An 18425-nucleotide genomic window follows, 5' to 3' on the forward strand; every position below is an offset into this window, starting at 1 on the left:
CTTGAGTGTGGCAGAGTGGAGGTGGTTATCAGCTGGAGAGGAACAAGCAGTTTCCATGGCTTGAGGGGTTGAATTCTAGATTATTGGATGGGAAAATGAGTGGGAGCTGAAGACGCTCAGTAGCTGGCAGTGTGTTACAAGATGGTACAAAGAAGTAAGGTGGTTGCTTAATAGGGGTGTGCCATCAGAGGAGTTTTGGTTGATTTTTTTTTTCTTTAAGATTTTTGAGCAGGCCATTCATTGATCCACAAATTTCAGAACCTGTAGGGAATTTCCCTGGTGGTTCAGTGGTTAGGACTCCATGCTTCCACTTCCACTGCAAGGGGCATAGGTTCCGTCCCTGGTCAGTGAAATAAGATCCCACTTGCTTTGAGCCATGACCAAAAACACCCCCAAAATCAAAAAACAAAACCTGTGGAGTATCTGGTGAAGTCACACTCCTGTCCTTGCCGCCATCTGCCCAGACTCCCTCCTCTCAGGGAATAACAATTTTGATTAGTTTTTTCTGTGTTGTGTTCTTTCACAGTGTTTACATACACACAGAAGCAAGCGCGAAGTGTGTATTCTTTTTCTTTTCCCCACGGGCCATCTTTTTTCTTCTATTTTTTGTTGTTTGTTGTTCAGCTGCTCAGTCATGTCTGATTCTCTGAAACCCCATGAACTGCAGCATACCGGGCTTCCCTGTTCTTCACTGTCTCCTGGAGTTTGCTCAAACTCATATCCATTGAGTCAGTGATGCCATCCAACCATCTCATCCTCTGTTGCCCCCTTCTCCTCATGCCCTGAATCCTTCCTAGCATCAGAGTCTTTTCCAGTGAGTCACATACCATACCCTTAACCGCTTTTAAGTGTACAGTTCAATGGTATTAAGTATATTCATGTTTTTATGCAACTCTCACCACCATCCATTTCCAGAACTCTTCATCTTACAAAACTGAAGCCCTAACCCAATAAGCAGTAACTCTCCATTCCCTCCTTCCTAGCCCCTGGCAACCACCATTCTCCTTTCTTTATGAATTTGACTTTAGGGACCTCATTTAAACAGAATCATAAATTTTTTGTGTGTGTGACTGGCTTATTTTACTAAGCTTTGTGTCCTCAAGGTTCAGCTGTGATGTCGCATGTGTCAGTTTCCTTCCTTCTTAAGGCTGAATAAATATCCGCTTGTATGGATAGACCACATTTGGCTTCTCCATTCATCTGTCAGTGGACGCTTGGGTTGCTTCCATGTGTTAGCTATCGTGAGTAATGGGACTACGAATATGGGTGTACAAATAAATCTCTCTTTGAGACTCTGTTTTTAGTTCTTTTCTGTACCCAAGAGTCTTTTTAAAAAGATTCTAAAGCATGCTTGGTTTGCAAATAGGAATGATCACTAGACGGGGAGAGATTGATGGTACAGAACAAAGTTAACTGAAGGCACAGTTCTTGAGGTGGAGGATGGGCTGGGCGCCAGAGCCAGGAGAGAGGCATTCGTTCACCTTGGTTGGGGGACGAATGGACATGGCTGCAGGCATGTCATTTTGAGAAACAGTTTTTTTTTTAAAGGCATGGCTCATAGTAACCATTTAGGTAGAAGCAACCTACGTGTCCATAAGAAATGAATGGATTATGAAAATGGTCTGTTCACACAATGGGAGTATGATTCAGCCAGCCAAAAAACTTTGAGGATATTGTGCTAAGTGAAATCAGCTAATTACCAAAAAAGACAAATACTGCATGATTCCACTCACATGAGGTATCTAAATTACTCAGACTCTTAGAAACAGGAAGTAGAATGGCTGCCTGGGGAAGGGGGATGGGGAGTTGCCATTAAGTGGGTGTTAGAGTTGTGGTCTTGCCAAGATGAAGGCATCTGGGGATGTCTTGCACAGCAGTGTGTGTGTAGTTAACACTGCTGTACACTTAAAAATGGTTAAGATGGGTGATTGTATATTATTTTGATCATTACAAAAGACCAGGCTTCCTGCTGGCTTCTGCTGTCTCAGTGAAGCGCTCAGTCAGGTCATCAGCGGAGAGAGAGAGAGAGAGTAACGTCGTGAGGGCAGATGGCCTGGGAATGTGGCCGCCCCGATGCTCTGCGTGGGTACTTTAGGCTCAGTCAGCTGTTGAAGCTCTTCAGGCTGATCACCTCACCTGCCCCCTTAAAAAAAGTCAGAATCCATGGGCGCATAAACCTCCCAGGAATGAGAATTACCTTGAAGTTGATGTGTTTAGAATTCTAAACAGACAGGTCCTGGTGTTCTTCCTCCCCATCCACAGTGGATTGGAATAGTCTATTTTTAGCACAACTAATTTACTGGCACAATATATTTTTTATAAAGATCTAATGTATCGTTTGCTGCATTTTCTGGGAGAAATGCTTTGGACTTACTTTATTTGGGAAATGAAGAGGGAGCTGTTTATGAATAGAGAAGAATATTATTTAATTATCCAGGTTGTTGTGGACTGTTGCCCAGTTAGCTTTGACTTGACCTGGGTTTTGAAAGATTATCAACTCATGTTCATAGAAACGATACAGGGATCCCAGGACAGCAGAGCACCAGGTCCTTCTGTGCTACACACGTGTCTTGCCCTCTCTGCCCCAACAGTGACCCAAGCAAAACTTTAAGCAGGTTTCAGCCTGGTCTTTCCTCTCTCAGTCTGACGTTGAGACACATTCCCCCTCTTTCTACAGTTACGACAACATGGTCCTCTCCCAACAGTAGACTTTCTTGTCTCCCCGAGGCAGTTATATTTTTCCTCCTCATTTTTTCTTTTGATCATTGGGACTTTTTCCACATATAAAACCCTGAATATAAGTATTTATAAAATAAATATACATGCATGAGAAAAAAATGTGGAGCTGCTCAAATGAAAGTCCAGGTGGTGGCGTGCAAGATCTCCGCCTGCTCCTCTCTGTACGTGTGGCCAACCTAGAGCCCTGATGGCCTCTGTGACATTTCTAGAGTGCAGTTTGAGAACTTTAGCTCTGGAGCAGTATTAGCAATTACATTCTTTAGAATCTTAGCCGCACCTCACCCCCTCCCCACCCCCGCCGCCCCCGCTGGGCAAAGTGTAACTCCCATATGGTAAGTTCAGAGTTTTTAGTAACCATCTCTATGAGTTTCGTCAGACCCATTCAGTGGTGTAACAGCACCATAATCAAAATGCAGGGCAGCTCCATTCCCCCTCCCCTCAGATTCCATTGTGCCCCTTTGTAATCACTTCTGCTTCTACCCCCAGCCTCTCGGAACCACCTATAAGTTTTCTACCCTTATAATTTTGCTTAGTCTGGAGTGTCATAGAAATGGAATCCTTGGATTGTAAAGAATCTGCCTGCAATGTGGGAGACCCAGGTTCGATCCCTGGGTTGGGAAGATTCCCCTGGAGAAGGGAATGGCAACCCATTCCAGTATTCTTGCCTGGAGAATCCCAGGAAAAGAGGAGCCTGACAGGCTAGAGTCTGTGGGGTCGCAAAGAGTCGGACACGACTGAGCAACTAACACTGTCGCTGTTTTACAGCGCATAGCCTTTTGAGTGGAACATCTTTCACATAACACATTTGAATTTCATCTATTGTTCCTTCTAGGAATATATAACTTTAAGGAGAATATGTTTGTATCCTGTTACTGAGCTTTTTTTTTTTTTTTGGTGCCAAAACCCAGGATTGAATAAAATGAACACTTTTTAAAGCTAAATATTCTAATTCAGTCTGCCTCAGGGTCGTATTTCTGTGCTTTTTTTATTTGGAGTTGATGCCGTCACCAACTTTTCTGTTTGGCCTTCTGGAGGAGTCCTAAGTGTGAGGGCGATCTGCAGCACGGCAGTGGCCCCCGTCCTTGTGTTTTCACGGCAGGTCACCGGGTTCATTGCCCAGAGCCTGCCTCACCCCGTAACCTCAGGGAGTAACTGTTGGGAGTGACCGCTTCTGTGGCCTCTTTGTTTCCCTCCAGGCTCATCAGATTCAAGAGATGTTTCCCCAGGTGCCATACCACCTGGTACTACAAGACCTCCAGCTGACACGCTCAGTTGAAATAACAACAGACAACATTCTGGAAGGACGGATTCAAGTACCTTTTCCCACACAGGTAAACTGAGGGTTCAGGCATGACAAGTGAATTCTGTCCTTACCAAGGTTTAATCTTCTAAATTAACTTTTTAGTTACTTAACAGCTGAGTATCATTTATGACTTGATGAAGGGTTTCTGTAAATTCCCTAACTTTCCAAATTATGATTGAGAACAGACTCATCCAGGAGGCTTGGCTGAAGACAAGGACACAAACATTTGGCTGATTTTTTATGCAGATGTATACCCCAAACCAGTTTGCCCTCACCAGTCATAGTATCAGTTCACTTTTCGACAAGGATTGGCAGTCTTTTTCTAGCAGATTGAAGTATTTTAGGCCTTGCAAGCCATGCGTTATCTGTTGTAACTTCTTAATTCCATGCTGCAGTGCTGAAGTAGCCGTGGACAATATGGAAATGAATGTATGCGACTGTGTTCCAGTCAAACTTTATTTACAGAAACCGTTGGAGTAACTTGTCCTATAGGCTGCGGTTTGCCAGCCCTGGCGTGGGAGACAGCACCTTTGTCCTCAGCTGGCTTTGCACATCAGTGTAGCTTTCCAGTGGTATAGTTCCTCTTTGTGTGAGGCTTGTAGTTTTGACTCTTTAAAAAAAGGTCCTGTCTCCTGGCCCATCATAAAACCTCTTCGATGGGTACAAGAAGTATTGACATTTTAAAGACAAGCTTTCCAGCAGGACCAAGGAATGAATATGTGATTAGAGTATCATAAGAGCTTCCCAAGTGGCTCAGTGGTAAAGAATCCACCTGCCAATGCAGGAGATGTGGGTTGCATCCCTGGGTCAGGAAGATCCCCTGGAGGAGGAAACAGCAACCCACTCCGGTATTCTTGCCTAGAGAATCCCATGGCCAGAGGAGCCTGGCGGGCTACAGTCCATGGGGTCACAAAGAGTCAGACACGACTAAGTGGTTGAGCCACATGCAGGCTATCATATACCAAAAAATTACTCAGTTTTTATATACCAAAACATGGAAATCTGTTAGTAAAAATCTTAAAATGTGAGAATCTTTGGAGAGAGAATAAGCCTGGAATTGGTAGTCGAAGGGGTTGAGGTATTAGAGGTGGCTCTGTGTTCCTTACCTGTAGGAACTGGCTGTGGCTCTGGGAGCAGACTCTGAGAAGGATTTGGATGCCAGTAGTTAATTTGAGAAGTGTTCTGGGAACCATGCAGTACTTCCCTGGTGGCTCAGATGGTAAAGAATCTGCCTGCAATGCAGGGGACCTGGGTTCAGTCCCTGGGTTGAGAAGATCCCCTGGGGAAGGCAATGGCTACCCACTCCAGTATTCCTGCCTGGAGAGTTCCATAGGCATAGGAGCCTGGCGGACTGTAGTCCATGGGATCGTAAAGTTGGGCATGACTGAGTGACTAACATTTTCTGGGAACCATGGGAAGGAGTCCAGGAAACACAGGCAGCAGGTGGGACCGTGAGGTGGGTTAAGGACTTGTTGTCCAGCAAGTCAGCATCGAGGGTGTTTAGAGCTCGGGGCCGCTGGAGGCTTCTGGGATCCAGTGCAGAATTCACTATACACCAGTTCCCATCCATTGTCGGCAGAGGGCTTCCTCTGAGGAGCGCAGAGTTCCCTCACACAGCCAGAGTGAGTCCTTGGGCGATGAAATACAGAAAGCGGCCAGCCGGCACCGAGGGGACAGGCCTGCAGGGGTGAGGGCAGGTCCCAAGGCGTCTGCCGTGTTGGCCGGGGGCTCAGCCTGGCTGAGCGTGAGGACAGCGGCACTGGTTGGCAGGATGTCGAGGCGGATGAGATGACCGTGCAGGGCTTTTCCAGTGTCCTGTCTGTCCTGCTGTTGCGTTTGCTGTTGTCGTGCAGTTGTTATTACTGAAAGGGAAATTAAACACTGATAACTCTCGGACTTAGGCCTCAGACTCCTTTGTCGGGTCATTAATCCAGCATTCTCATGTCTTGGATGCCGGGGATTAGTTGAACTCAGCCTGCTGGGGCTGTAGCTCCTCCCCGCCACCCCCAGCCCCACCTGTACCTGTTCCTTGAGTTCAGAGCGGCTCTGCATTGTCTGTGCTGCTGTCTCTCTTTCAGCGGTCAGAGAGCATCAGGCCCGCGTTGAACAGCCCTGTGGAAAGGCCAAACGGCGAGCAGGAGGACGGAGAAGCCTCTGTTCAGGTAAGGCCTGTGCCCTAGAGAGCGTGGAGGAGTGGGGTGGGCACCTGGCGGTGGGCTTCGTCCACCTCTGATGTTGGTGTGACAGCGCTCGAGTAGTGAGCAGGCCGTGTGCCAGTCCTATCTCAGCATGTGAGGCTAACAGACCTCACTGTGCCCGGGTGTGGCCGGCAGCCCACTCCCTGGGGACTGTCCTCAGGACCTGGAGGAGAAAGGGGCCATGCTCTCCTGGCCGGGCCTGCCACCATGAACTTGAGTGTAGCACTAGGAAGGGTGTGGTGGGGCTGGGCCCAGGACTTGGGGTGACCACGCGGGCCCACTCTCCAGAGCCGAGGTCATCAGGTTATTCTCCCCTACACCTCTCTTGTTGAGCTCAGCATTTGCAGGAACTTCCACACATTTCACAAACAGGAGACCCCCGGGATGGGGGGAAGCATGGTTATCTTGGGAACCAAATCTGTCTAGATAACCACTCTGGGTGACCTGGGGTGAGTGCCCCCAACCGAAAACAGCTCCCTTGTCCGGGGTGCAGGGCAGAGGTACCTCCACCCCGAGCTCTTCACCCTACAGCCTGGGGGTGCCAGTTCACATTCGTTTTCTGTAATTCTCATTTGCTTATCGATGACCATACATGCTGGAAACTTTCTTAAGGGACTGAAAATCCCCAAGCAACCCTGTCTTTGCATTTCCTTGTGTGTGTGAGATGTGTGGGGCTCCCCACACAGGGAAGAGGTCCGAGGACAGCACCGCCTTCCCTCCAGTGGGAGTCAGGGTTCTGGGAGCAGCCGCTTTCACCTCACGTGTCTTTCCCTACAAACAAGAAACACTAAACACTCCTAAGACTTCTTCAGATCTGTTGCTGAGTTAAAATGTTCATGTCCGAATCTGTAGCTGGGTTGTGCAGTATTTGTAAAATAGTGTCTGGCTTCTGAAGAAGGGGATCATTGCTTTTCCAGGTTTTGTAGCTGGCTTAGCTCTGATTTAGAGGCTGGGCTTACTGGGTGGCCTTGTGGGTGGGTACAGCACATTCAATTTGTCTTGATTTCCCAACTTTCTTTTCAGAGCGAGCCTGAAGGTTTCTGACTTTTTTTTTTTTTTAATGTAGTGAAAGGAAAGTACTTGTTTCACAAAGAAGCTTGCTATATAACACTTTTGGCTGTTCTCAGGAAATAATAAGTTCTTGGAAAACAGACAGTCATTTAATAAACACCTCGATTTAGCCCAGTCAGCCAATCAGCTCTGCCCATTAATTTGAGGCCTTCCCTCTGCCCAAGCTCAGGCCTGCATGGGTCAGGCTTGGAGGCCTGTGGGGGCCTGAGGGTGGGCTTCCATGCCCTTCCTTCCATCTCTGCCTCCACCTCCACTCATTGGCTCTTCTTCCCAACTCCTCTAGGATCAGACTCAGGAGGGGAGAGGGTTAGGATGGGCCATGTGACCCCAGGGTGGGTGGGTGGGTGTGTTACAGCTGTTATTTTAGAGATCTTTCTGTCCTGTCTAGCACCAGAAACCTTGAGTATTCTTCCTTTGAACTTGGACTGTCTTTCAACAGCCAGCCCTTACTTCATGGGGCCCCCTCACCCCTTCCAGTGGCCCTCTTGGGCAGTCTTTCAGCAGCCTTGGGCTGGATCCTCCCGTAGGACCCATGTCTCCTCCCCAGAGCACACACAGCAGTGCCTTATGGTTGGCGGACCTTAAAGTTGCTCCCATCAAAGCCTTTTTAAAATCTGCTACAAACCAGTTTCTTCCTGTTAGGCTTCTCAGGTGCGTGTTAGTCATCACCGGCCCCCATGTCCCCCAACATCTAGGGCATGTAAGTCAGGCCCCAGGATTCTCTTGAAGTTCCTCCCTTGCTGATCTGAGAAGCTGGAGAAGCGCTCCCACCCGAAACTCTTAAAAATAGGCCTTTCAGCCGCTTGCTCCTCAACTCTGTCTTCGCCTTGGGCTGATGCTGGCCAGCCTGGGTCTGGAAGCCCGAGCAACACAGACGGCCCCTAACCGAGCCTGCGGAGGGCCTTGGGCACTGTCCTGACCTTCACAGCTGCAGCTATAATGGAGAGAGCCCCATTATCACATCCTGTGACTCAAGCACAGTATCTCATGTCTGTTTTAAAAAAGATACTAAGAATTTACCCTTCTTATCTGCCTAGCTGTTCTCAGAGTCAAATGAGGGTATAAAATTTGTGTAGTACATGTGGTAACTTGTTGAAATTTTAAAGCTGTAAGTAGTGGTGAACAGAAAATTCCCAGAACAAATTAGTAGTTAACTTGTGTGTCTTCCGAGAGTACAGTTTCAAGGTGCTTCTGTTTTCTATATAGTAATCCTTCACTTACTCCCCAATGTTAAACATGCCGTGGTGAGTCAGGCCCATCAAGAACCCCTGTCTGCTGACATGTGTTTGTCGGTCCCTGCCTGGCAGCCTGTCTCCTTTGGGGTCTAGAAGAGCATCACGAGGGGCTCCAATCAGGTGGGGACTGGATTGCTCATGGCAACCCCTTGCTTCCTGTGTCCAGACCGAGCGGGTGCCGCTGGACCTCAGTCCTCGGCTGGAGGAGGCGTTGGACTTCGGCGAGCTGGAAGCGGAGCCCAGTGAGGGGGAGGATTTTGAGGCCCGGGGCAGCCGTTTCTCCAAGTCCGCAGACGAGAGGCAGCGCATGCTGGTGCAACGCAAGGATGACCTCCTGCAGCAGGCGCGGAGGTGAGCAGGTCCGCGGTGCCATTGGGGGGCACCTGCCGTCCAGGCCCGGGGCCTGAAAGCCCTTGCCATAGATGCTGGGTTTGGAGAGCTAGCGCCTGTTGCCTACAGTTTCCAATTTCAAGTCTCTGTTGAAAAGCCAGAGGATCTGGTAATACTGGGCCACCCGGTAACCTCTGGCCAGCGCTGCCAGCGTCCCCGATGGGCACTTTCACCAGCCAGAGGATCTGGTAATACTGGGCCACCCGATAGCCTCTGGCCAGCGCTGCCAGCGTCCCCGGTGGGCACTTTCACCCACACTCCCGTGGTTAGCACTTCTGTGCCAGTGTGGTCTAGACCCTTTATGTTAGCTACTCTCTCTTCCTCTTAATTCTAAGAGGGAGCACGGTGATTATCCCCATTAAACAGACTTAAAGCTGAAGAAACCAAGGCCTTGAGGGCCTCATGCCAGCCTGGTGCCCAGCTCCCGAGTCCTCCGTCTTGGCCACTCTGTGCATGGCCAGCCCCGGAGCACCGGCCACATCCCCACAAGGCCCAGCACCGGGTAGGGGCAGCCAGAGGGAGAGTGTTCTCTTGACTTGGCAGGCACTCAGTAGTTAAACATTTGGTGACAGGGCTGGGGTTTTGTTCCCGTGGGTGGGTTTGGTGCCCAGCGCCAGGCTGGTGAGTAGAGACTTCACGCTGTGTGTTAGTTGTGGGGGCGGTGGGGGGCCGGAGGAGAGGGAGGGGCTGAGCAGCCTCCACGGCAGAGACCTTCCGCCCCTCCGTTCAGGGCGGGGTGTCTCGTTTATGGGGTGGTGCTGAGTGGCGGCTTCGTAGCCTGACGGGGAAGGGGGAATTACCGAAGCATGTTGTGTGTTTTTGTATGCCTGCCTTCCAGAGCTCCCTGGGTCCCTCACGTGCACCTTTGGTTTTTGGTAGGCGTTTCTTGAACAGAAGCTCTGAAGATGACTCAGCCTCAGAGAGCTGCCTGCCCTCAGAAGGGACAACCTCTGACCCCGTGACCCTGCGTCGAAGGATGCTGGCTGCTGCTGCCGAGCGGAGACTTCAGAAGCAGCAGGCCTCCTAGCGCTGCCTTGCCTTCCTCGGCTGCCTCCGCCAGAGCCGCGTGCCCGGCCTGCTGAAGAGGCCTGTCCCCAGTTGTGCCTGCTGTGTGAAGAAGCGGGCTTGACTGCATCACCGCTGTATAAAGCATGTGGTCTTAATAGTGTTTGGACAGCTGACAGATTTAATCCTTTTTTGTAATACTTTCTATGTGACATTTCTCTTCCCTTAGAAACACTGCACATTTTAACTCTAGGCATGATCTCTTCTGCATTGACTGGACTTTGGAGGGGTGGGGAGGATCAGGAGGAAGTGGGCAACCAAAGACCTGAAGCGGGCAACGTCCATGACTGCCTTATGCAGAAGTCATAACAGATGCCGGTGTCTTTAGCTCCAAACATGGCAGGAAGCGTGGTGCAGCAGATGGGGGTTGGAGGCAGGGGGATCCATACAAAGCAGCGTGCAGATGGATAGCCAGAGCCTGACTCCACACCGCTGGGGAATTTCTGCTGTCCAGCTGCTGTTCTTAGTGAGGAGGCATTCAGAATGTCAGAGTGAGGCCAGAGCTACGGGCTTCTGGACCCCTGGGCCGGCGGGGCATCATGGAAAAACCGTGTTTGGTTCAATACCTGGAGCAGAGCAGGGGAAAGCCCAGGGATGTGGTGTGAGGAGGTGACAGTTGTGTCCCAGGATATCCGGGACTTTCTGAGCCCTGTCCAGAGCTGGCTTTACTTCAGTTAATGCTGGTGCTCCTCCATCTATGAGTATGCCCTGCGTGTCCATCCTCTCCTCTCTGTATTTCAATGTCCCCTGCCCACCTGCTCCCAGACATGGGGAAGGTCAGCACTGACAGGGTTAAGCAGCAAGCTTTGGTTCGTGGTTTTAATTCCTTGGTGAAGTCAATTAGGCAGTGCCAAAGGCTGTGGGTTTGGTCTTTGGGGGATGGGAGAGTACTTCTTGGAGGGCTTCATTGAAGAAATAAATGATACCTTTTGTATCTTTCTTCCCTGGAACCCTTCATTTTCATAACTGTGTTGGTTAAAAGGTAAGGTGTTGCGTCCACCTGCCTTGGAGCAGACCCAGATCTGAACTTTTTCAAATCCTTGACAAATTTCACTTGAAGGGTTTGAAACACGCAATCATAGCTTACATAGTTCAGTTTTATGTCCTACTGGATTAAGGTTTTTTTTTTTTAATGTTTGAAAGCATAGTTTTATGGTAGTCCTTTTGGGAAGAATCCAGTATTACCTAAAATTGGCAAAGTTAAATGTATTTTACATAACAAAGTTTTTAGGATGTTGAGAAGTAACTGAAAATAGAGCGATGAGTACGTGTTTAGGCTGAGATAATTTATTTCAATAAATCTTTCAAAAACCTTATCTTGAAATGCTGTTAGTAAATTTCTGTCATTTTTTTTCTTTTTAAATTTGTTTTGCTGAGAGCATAGCTATTTGTTTTTACTGTAAAACAACAACAATAATAATAATAATAATAATAAAAAGCAAACTGTCCTAGTGTGGTGTTGTGTGTGGCTTGGAGCTCAGGCAGTTTTCTTCAGAAGTGCAGAAATTAGGTCGTGTTTTGATTTCGGGTGTTCTGTTTTGGTTGGTGGGTTTTTCTTTATAATTTTGTGTGTGTGTGATGTGCACCTTTAAAGATGACACCAGTTCCATGTGTTCTTATGTTTCAGATGTGTGAAAAGAGAATGTTTTGGAGTCAATTTTAGAGAGTCCTGAAACAATGGAATACAACAGCATGACAGTGATCACAGGAGAGACATACCTTTAAAACGAGCCCAAAAGAGAAGTCCTAAATTCACCCTGAGATTTTATACCTGCATAGGAAAGGATTCTGTGCACTTACTGCCTCTTGGCTTCTGTCACTTCTTGGGGATATCTGGGACAGACTAAAGGCAAGGGCAGGATGCTAGGCCAGCCCCCCAGTTCCATGGGGTGGCCCCCCGCCCCCAGCCCCTTGGCTGTGCCAGCTTCTCCAGCGTGCTCGCAGTGGAGGCCAGGCAGCTGGTTCAGGTTTGTAAGCGGAGGGCGTTTGGGTGCTCTGTGAATGGCGGTGGAGGTGCCCTTGCCCTCTCTGGGCTCTTCTGGAAGTGGTCTCCCTCACTCCCTTCATTTTCTTTTGACCCTTTTGACATCTTGGGTTCCCAGTTTGGTTTTTTTCCTAATTTTGAGGCTTTTATGTACCATAGAGATCCATGATCTTCGTGGATATTTTAGTTCTGTTGATGTGAATTCTGGGTGTGCAGGTGGCCGCATGGACCTGGCTTCCCACTTGAGCTGGGTAGATTGTGTGCTCTTCGATCTTTGGCCAGCAGATTTGGTCCTCTCTGGTAAAGCTGAGAGCTCTGTGGAGCAGGGCCTCGCATGCACAAGGAGCCCTGGCCCTGCTGCCCAGCTAGGTCAAGGGACAACTCAGCCTGCCTGCCTCTGGACACCTTCATCTCCTGTCTCCTCACCCCTTCTTTTTCTTAGGAGTGGTTCTGAACCTGACTGCACATTAGAGTCACTTGGGGAGCATCTGGAAACCATGACGCATAGGCTCCACCCCCACGTGTCTTGTTCTAATAATTGAATTGGTCTTTCCCTGCACCCTTTCATAGCAAAATGCTTCTGGATTCCATTTTAAGTAAGGGCAAAGAAACGTCTTTTGTTTTTAGCTACAGAATTCACAAGCAAATTGGGCAAGGACCCTGCTACCCTATGGCTCCTTTTTTGAGAAATTCAGGTGATGCCATGTGTAGAAATCATGGTATCCTTCAGCCTTTCATCTGTAACGCACCCCCCACCCCCCCAGACCAGTGTCCTGAAGTCAAGCTTCTCAGTCAAGTCCTGACAGCACAGGGTTCCCATCAACTGAGATGGTGCGCCTCCTTCTGCAGATAAGTTGTGTTGAGGGAAGCTGGTGGGAAAAGCCCTGGGGGAGGGCCGGGCCTGGCTGGCTCACCAGCAGGCTTGTCCTGGCTCAGGAGCTCCTGGATCCATTCTTTGTAACAGAAGGGGACTAGCCTCTTATTACTCCACGGTCTCTGCAGCAGTCAGTATCAGCCCCTACCCTCCATCCTCACCAGATTTAAAAGGCCACTGGCAGTGCCAGGGAGAGGCCTTCCTGGGCTGCTGGTGTGTGGAGGATTCCGCTTAACTGACCTCACCCAGCCCCTGCCATCTCCTGGGTGGAGCGCTTGACTGCTTGGCTACTAAGTGATCCAAAGACATGACACAAGGATTTTGCTGAGCTGTGTTCCCTCCAGGTCCCGGCCTCAACTGACTTGCAGTTTAATTGCAGCAGAAACGTGGCAACCCAGAGGAATCGAGAACCGACTCCGTGCGCCAGGCTGTGCTGGTCTCAGTCGTCCCGTGTTAGGCCTGCTGGGGACTGCTGGCATCCAGATACAACAGGGGAGGCTGAACTGACTGAGTGCACATGACCCTTTGGGTGCAGAGGGCTGGGGCAGTTTGGCCTCATCCTTGGGACCACCCATTATGCTGTGGTGGAGCCCGGGGTACAGGATCACGTATTAGGAGACTTGGGATTACCTGCCCTTCCAATGAGGGGGTGCTGGACCAGGAGGAAGGGGGCACTGCAGGCTAGAGTGGCCCATTCCTCTACCTGCCCTGCTCTCAGGTAGCTGTGCTCAGCCGGTTCCCCGTTGATGGCAACACTGGCACAGGCGTGGGGAAGGTCCAGGATGAAGAGGACTTAATCTGGCACTCACAAGCCCTACGCACCAGCCTCCCAGTGTCTGTGGCCCAGTCAAGTCCCTCCTTCCCTTTCCTGTCAGAATGAAGCCCAAGGGTGAGACTCAGGAATACAGACAAACATTCTCTTTATTGAGCTACACATGAATTTTCCATTAGTCAGAGAAGTAGACTGGCAGTGTGTAAGATATCACAGAAACCTCACCGATTGGGAATAGAAAGGCTTAGAAAGACCCGTGGGCTTTTTTTTTCCTTTTTTTTTTTTTCCAAGTTTTTTTTTTTTTTCCTGCATTTTAAATTTTTTGTATTTTGTCTTTTTGCCTCTTTATCTGAAATGGCTGTGACTGGTCTTCTTCAGCAAATATTGTCTTAAAAGTGAACCGTGAAGAGGTTTGGGGTTTGGATACTAGTCAAAGTAGAAATGACATTGGACTGATCATGAGAACTGTGGCTTTCATGTAAACATTACATTCCATCTTTTTTTTTTAATTTTTTTTGTTTTTTTTTTTTCCATCTTGTGGTATTTAAAAATTTTTGTTTTTTTATCTGCAGCACAAACATCCCCACATGAGAAAGAGCGAACACAGGTCACTGAAACAAAGGAAAAGGTGGAGGGGTGTGCGCACGTGCACACACACACACACACACACACACACACACGGAGCATCCATCTGAGAGACGGAGAAGCGAACGTGTCAGCAGGAAAAACCACAACCCGGTTCCCAAAGACTACGAAAGCTGATCTGGTGTGTAATGCATAGTGCTCATCAGGACAAAAAGAAAACCAAAACCTAGAACAACTAAAAATAAAAAATGATAAAGGGACTCTGTAGGAAGGGAGTGAGGGGAAAACTGTTTTCTACTGGGCTCTAGTTATGTATATGTTCTGTATCCTTTGGGGGCGGCTACTGGCCAGTGAGAGCTGTGCTTTATCTGTACAAACCCCGAGTGAGCGTGTGGTCTGAGTGGCTCGGGGCTGGGCAGCGGGGTGCTGTGGGCGTGGAGGCTGCACTGGGAAAGCAGGCCTGAGCACACACCGGGAACCAGCGCCCAGGGTGTGGACAGGCGGCACCTCTGCAGGTCGGTGGGGTGGGCGAGGCTGCAGGCGTGTGTTTATTTCACAAAGGAAAAAAAAAAGATGGATGAGATGGTGAGTTTTCCTTTATCCTCTTTTTTTTTAACACTACAAAGCATGTGAGAAATGTTCTTCCTTTCCTTTCAAATTCTAAATGTAAAGACTCAAACTAAAGCCGGATTCTATAGCATTCTAGAGAAGTACACAGCCGTCAGTCACTCTGGGTCGTAGGTTAGACAGGGGGCTTGATACAGAAAGGCTGTGTGTCTTAACAAAGGCCAAAAGGTCATGCTACCAGGAGATCGTCAACAGCAAAGAGTCCGTGAAGCAGTCTGTAGAGAGAGAGACAAGGGGTCCAGTCGGACCATTTTCCTTGATTTAGAACACCAACCAACCAACCGACCGAAAAACCCTCCAGCGTGTTTAATGACGTGGGGGTGGGGGCAGGATGGGGCAGCATTGCAGGGGGGATCCAGAACCCAAGGGAAGCCTTGCCCGGGCCCCCCTGGGAGGCCTCAGCCCAGGGACCTTGCCCCAGCCCTCTTGGAGGGGGAGCCTGAGGAGCGGCTTCAGCTCTGCAGGTGACCCTGTGCTGTGACGGCCCCTCCGCTCAGCTGCATGTGGGAAGCAGACCAAGTCTCCCTTTTCTCTGACTCTTGCCTTGTTAACATGAATAAAGAAAACTCAGGAGACAGTGGATTTGTCGGAGCAATGATTCTTCTAAATTCTTGAAGTTAACAACCTCCGCCACCCAAAAGAGAAGCATCCTAAAGTTTTCTCTTGTTGCAAAGTATGGGGCAGGGAGACATTTGGGGTGCGGGCCATTTTTTAAAAAAACAGTTTTGGAATTCACACAAGTGCAGGACAGAACCAAGAGCACACAGCCTGAGCAGGTGGAAGCAGAGAAAAGGCTGGACTGAGGCCAGGGCTTTCCTTGCCCTCCCCCTGCTCACAGAAATGGGTGGGTCTCAGAGCGTGAAAGCATGTGGCTGTTCTTAAAAGGACGGACTCCCAAATCAGGACTTGTATCGCAGTGCGTGTCTATGTGTGTGTACGCGCGTAAGCGCACGCTCAGGTGCTGTCCCAGGAAATTGATGAGCAATGGAATGGTGGTCAGTTCTGTCTGAAGCTCTTTCTAGTACAGACTAAAAAAACTTTAATATATATTTGTCTATATATATAAGGTTTGTTATGCCTTTTTGGAATTTGTTTACCAACTTGCATTTGTTAGTGGGGAGGGGTGGGGTGTGTGTGTATGTGTGCAAGCTTTTCTGTGAGTGCTGGAATCATTACCAAATAGGTTGCTATACAGGACAAGAGGTCAGTACAAGCCGCAGCCCCGGAGGTTGTTGGCAATGATGATGTCGGTGACGGCGTCGAATACCACCTGGATATTATTCGTGTCTGTGGCACAAGTCATGTGACAATAAATTTCTTTGTTGGGTGAGCGGTTTTTGCTTTCAAATTGTGCTTGGATGTAGGCGGCGGCGTCTTCATAGGTGTTGGAGCCTGTAAGGAGACACAGCAGGGGGTTGGGGGAGGGCCTGGTGAGAGCGGGCTTGGGGATGGGTGGGCTAGAGACTCAGCCGTGACCTTCTCCAGGAGGCTGCCTGGGGCCCTCCTCCAAGGCAGAGTTGCAGCTCACGTTAAAAACCACACACAGCTGAGCGATCGCCTGGCTTTCCCAGGTCTTTCCCTCTGTGTTCACAAGTGGTCCCCCCACGGGCCCTGGGCAGACAGTGGCCACAGGCTAGCCCTCCGCCCTCTAGAGGAGCACTCTGAGGCCTGCAGGTCTGCCTTTCACAGCACTCAGCCCTGGTCCAAACCAGTCCTGCTGCTCCTGCTGCAGCTGTTCCGGGTGGGGTGGGGGCTCTGGGCGTGCGGGGTGCCATGCCTACACTTTCCTCAATGCTTCCTCCACCGGTAGGGCAGGGACTGTCTTTAAGCAGTCCCCATGCTTAAAGTGAGTGACCAGGACGGGGGCATGGGTACCCTCCATCCCCAAGTTGGGAAGTTTGAGGGGCTGGTGGTATTATAATACTAACTGGGGCCCCACTGGCCCCCCAATTCCTCGGATGCTTCTTCGGTCCTGGCCAGGGTCTGGTGGGGGTATCTGGATGACGTAAGGACAGTTTGCCCACGAGCTGCAACCCAAGCCCCATGTCTCTATTCTATAGTTTTCTATCAACATTAAAAAAAAAAACATGGACCAACCCAGAACTGCCTAAAAGCCTGTCCAAGTATAGTTGCCCCATTTTCTTCAGTGCCCCTAGGAGCTGGCCAGCATGGAAAGGATACAGTCTGACGTTAAGGGTGGGCGGCTACACCTCCCCCACCCCCCTTCAGCTGCTCTAGTCTCCAGTGAGTCACAGGGGGATCTGCAACTTGGGCGCTGGCAAGTGTCTGCAGCCAGATAATTAAATGTGAGGGGTCAGGGCTAAGGGGTGGGGACACCCCTGGGTGGGGGTCAGGGCGGAGACCAGCTCCAGACAGCCCACAGGGCAGAGAGCCTCAACTCCACCGCTGGCTGGCCACCAGTGAAGCGTTAAGTTGGGGGCAGCTCAGGGACTAGACAGCCCCAGGGAGGACCCCACCAAGGGCCCTCCCATGCAGAGGGGGCCAAGACGGCACCCGTCAAGGTGAAAAGTGCCCAGGAGTGACTCTGAGGGTGCCCGTTCCTCCCTTCTCAGCGTCCACTGAGTCCGTGCCCTTACACAGCCCGATGATCCCTCAGAGCTCCCGAGACATATCCCAACACCAGCTGGTTTTGTCCCCACAGGCCTAGGCACCCCCAGGGGCCACCTCATTGACCATTTGTCACCTGTCATGTTCTCCGAACTCAAGCTGGATCCCTCTGGAGATCCTGAAGCACTCAAGTGTTTCCCAGAGTCAGACTGACTTCACCTGGGTGTGCCCAGAGCCCCACACAACCCGGCAATGAGCCTGACCACTCCTCAGGCTGTGTCCTGAATTGGGCTCCAGGGGCACCTGGTCCCTGGGGACAAGGAAGAGCCCTCGGAGGTGGCACTGGCTTGAGAGGGCCTGCCGAGCCCCATCTAGTGACCACAACTTTCTGAAGACCCAAGCAGTCCTGAAGGTCCTCGCTGGGGCTGGGAGAGGTGGCTGCCAAGAGGGAATACGGCCTGGCTCACCCCACCCTGGCCCTGCCCTGTGCCCTCCTGGACTTGCCCCGCCCGCAGAGGGCACCTCAAACACAGCCAGTCCCCCCATTCGTGGTGTCCATCCTCTGGATGGTACTGAGGTGCTGATGGTAGGCGTGGAGCAGGCCTGGCACTGGGTGCCATCCTCTCCATTCCTCCCCACGCTCCCCCCAAGCGGTGGGGGTTCCTGTCTACTGTGGGGCCCTGATGATGACACACACACCGGCGATTAACCTGCCCCAGGTTGTGGTCTGGCTCCAGAGGCTGCTTCAGCCTCCCTACAGCCTGGGGAGGGCGGGTAGCCGGCAGGTTCACACAGGGAGACAGGCAGTGCTCAGAACAGTGCACCCTCCTCCACACCCAAGGGTGAGGGCGGACTTGCCCCAGTAATGGAGGAGGTTGGCGGGGGTTGGGGGTAGCATCCACTGCTCCTGGAATCGGGCTGGGTTTGAGGACCCACGTCACCCTGGGAGCTGAGCCTCTGCCCTGGGGCTGGCAGGGAGAGGGTTCCCGACTGAGCCCCACGAGACACATCCTC

The 18425-nt window shown here is 50.5% G+C and overlaps 2 protein-coding genes across 2 annotated transcripts in view; one reads left to right on the forward strand and one right to left on the reverse strand.

Moving 5' to 3' along the window:
• The window catches only part of AMFR (autocrine motility factor receptor), a 45557-nt gene extending 34105 nt beyond the window's left edge, over positions 1 to 11452 (forward strand). The window contains exons 11-14 of the mRNA XM_061387253.1: positions 3936 to 4070; positions 6121 to 6204; positions 8713 to 8897; positions 9816 to 11452. Of these exons, the coding sequence (XP_061243237.1) occupies positions 3936 to 4070; positions 6121 to 6204; positions 8713 to 8897; positions 9816 to 9963 (552 nt within the window). The 3' untranslated portion in view covers positions 9964 to 11452. The remainder of the gene's footprint in view (positions 1 to 3935; positions 4071 to 6120; positions 6205 to 8712; positions 8898 to 9815) is intronic.
• A 2310-nt stretch (positions 11453 to 13762) lies between these two features.
• GNAO1 (G protein subunit alpha o1) overlaps positions 13763 to 18425 on the reverse strand; it is a 179876-nt gene continuing 175213 nt past the window's right edge. The window contains exons 8-9 of the mRNA XM_061387263.1: positions 16020 to 16235; positions 13763 to 15058 (exon numbers count right to left, since the gene is read on the reverse strand). Of these exons, the coding sequence (XP_061243247.1) occupies positions 16048 to 16235 (188 nt within the window). The 3' untranslated portion in view covers positions 13763 to 15058; positions 16020 to 16047. The remainder of the gene's footprint in view (positions 15059 to 16019; positions 16236 to 18425) is intronic.

This window comes from Bos javanicus, chromosome 18 (genome assembly GCF_032452875.1).
Source record: "Bos javanicus breed banteng chromosome 18, ARS-OSU_banteng_1.0, whole genome shotgun sequence".
Taxonomy (NCBI): Eukaryota; Metazoa; Chordata; class Mammalia; order Artiodactyla; family Bovidae; genus Bos; species Bos javanicus.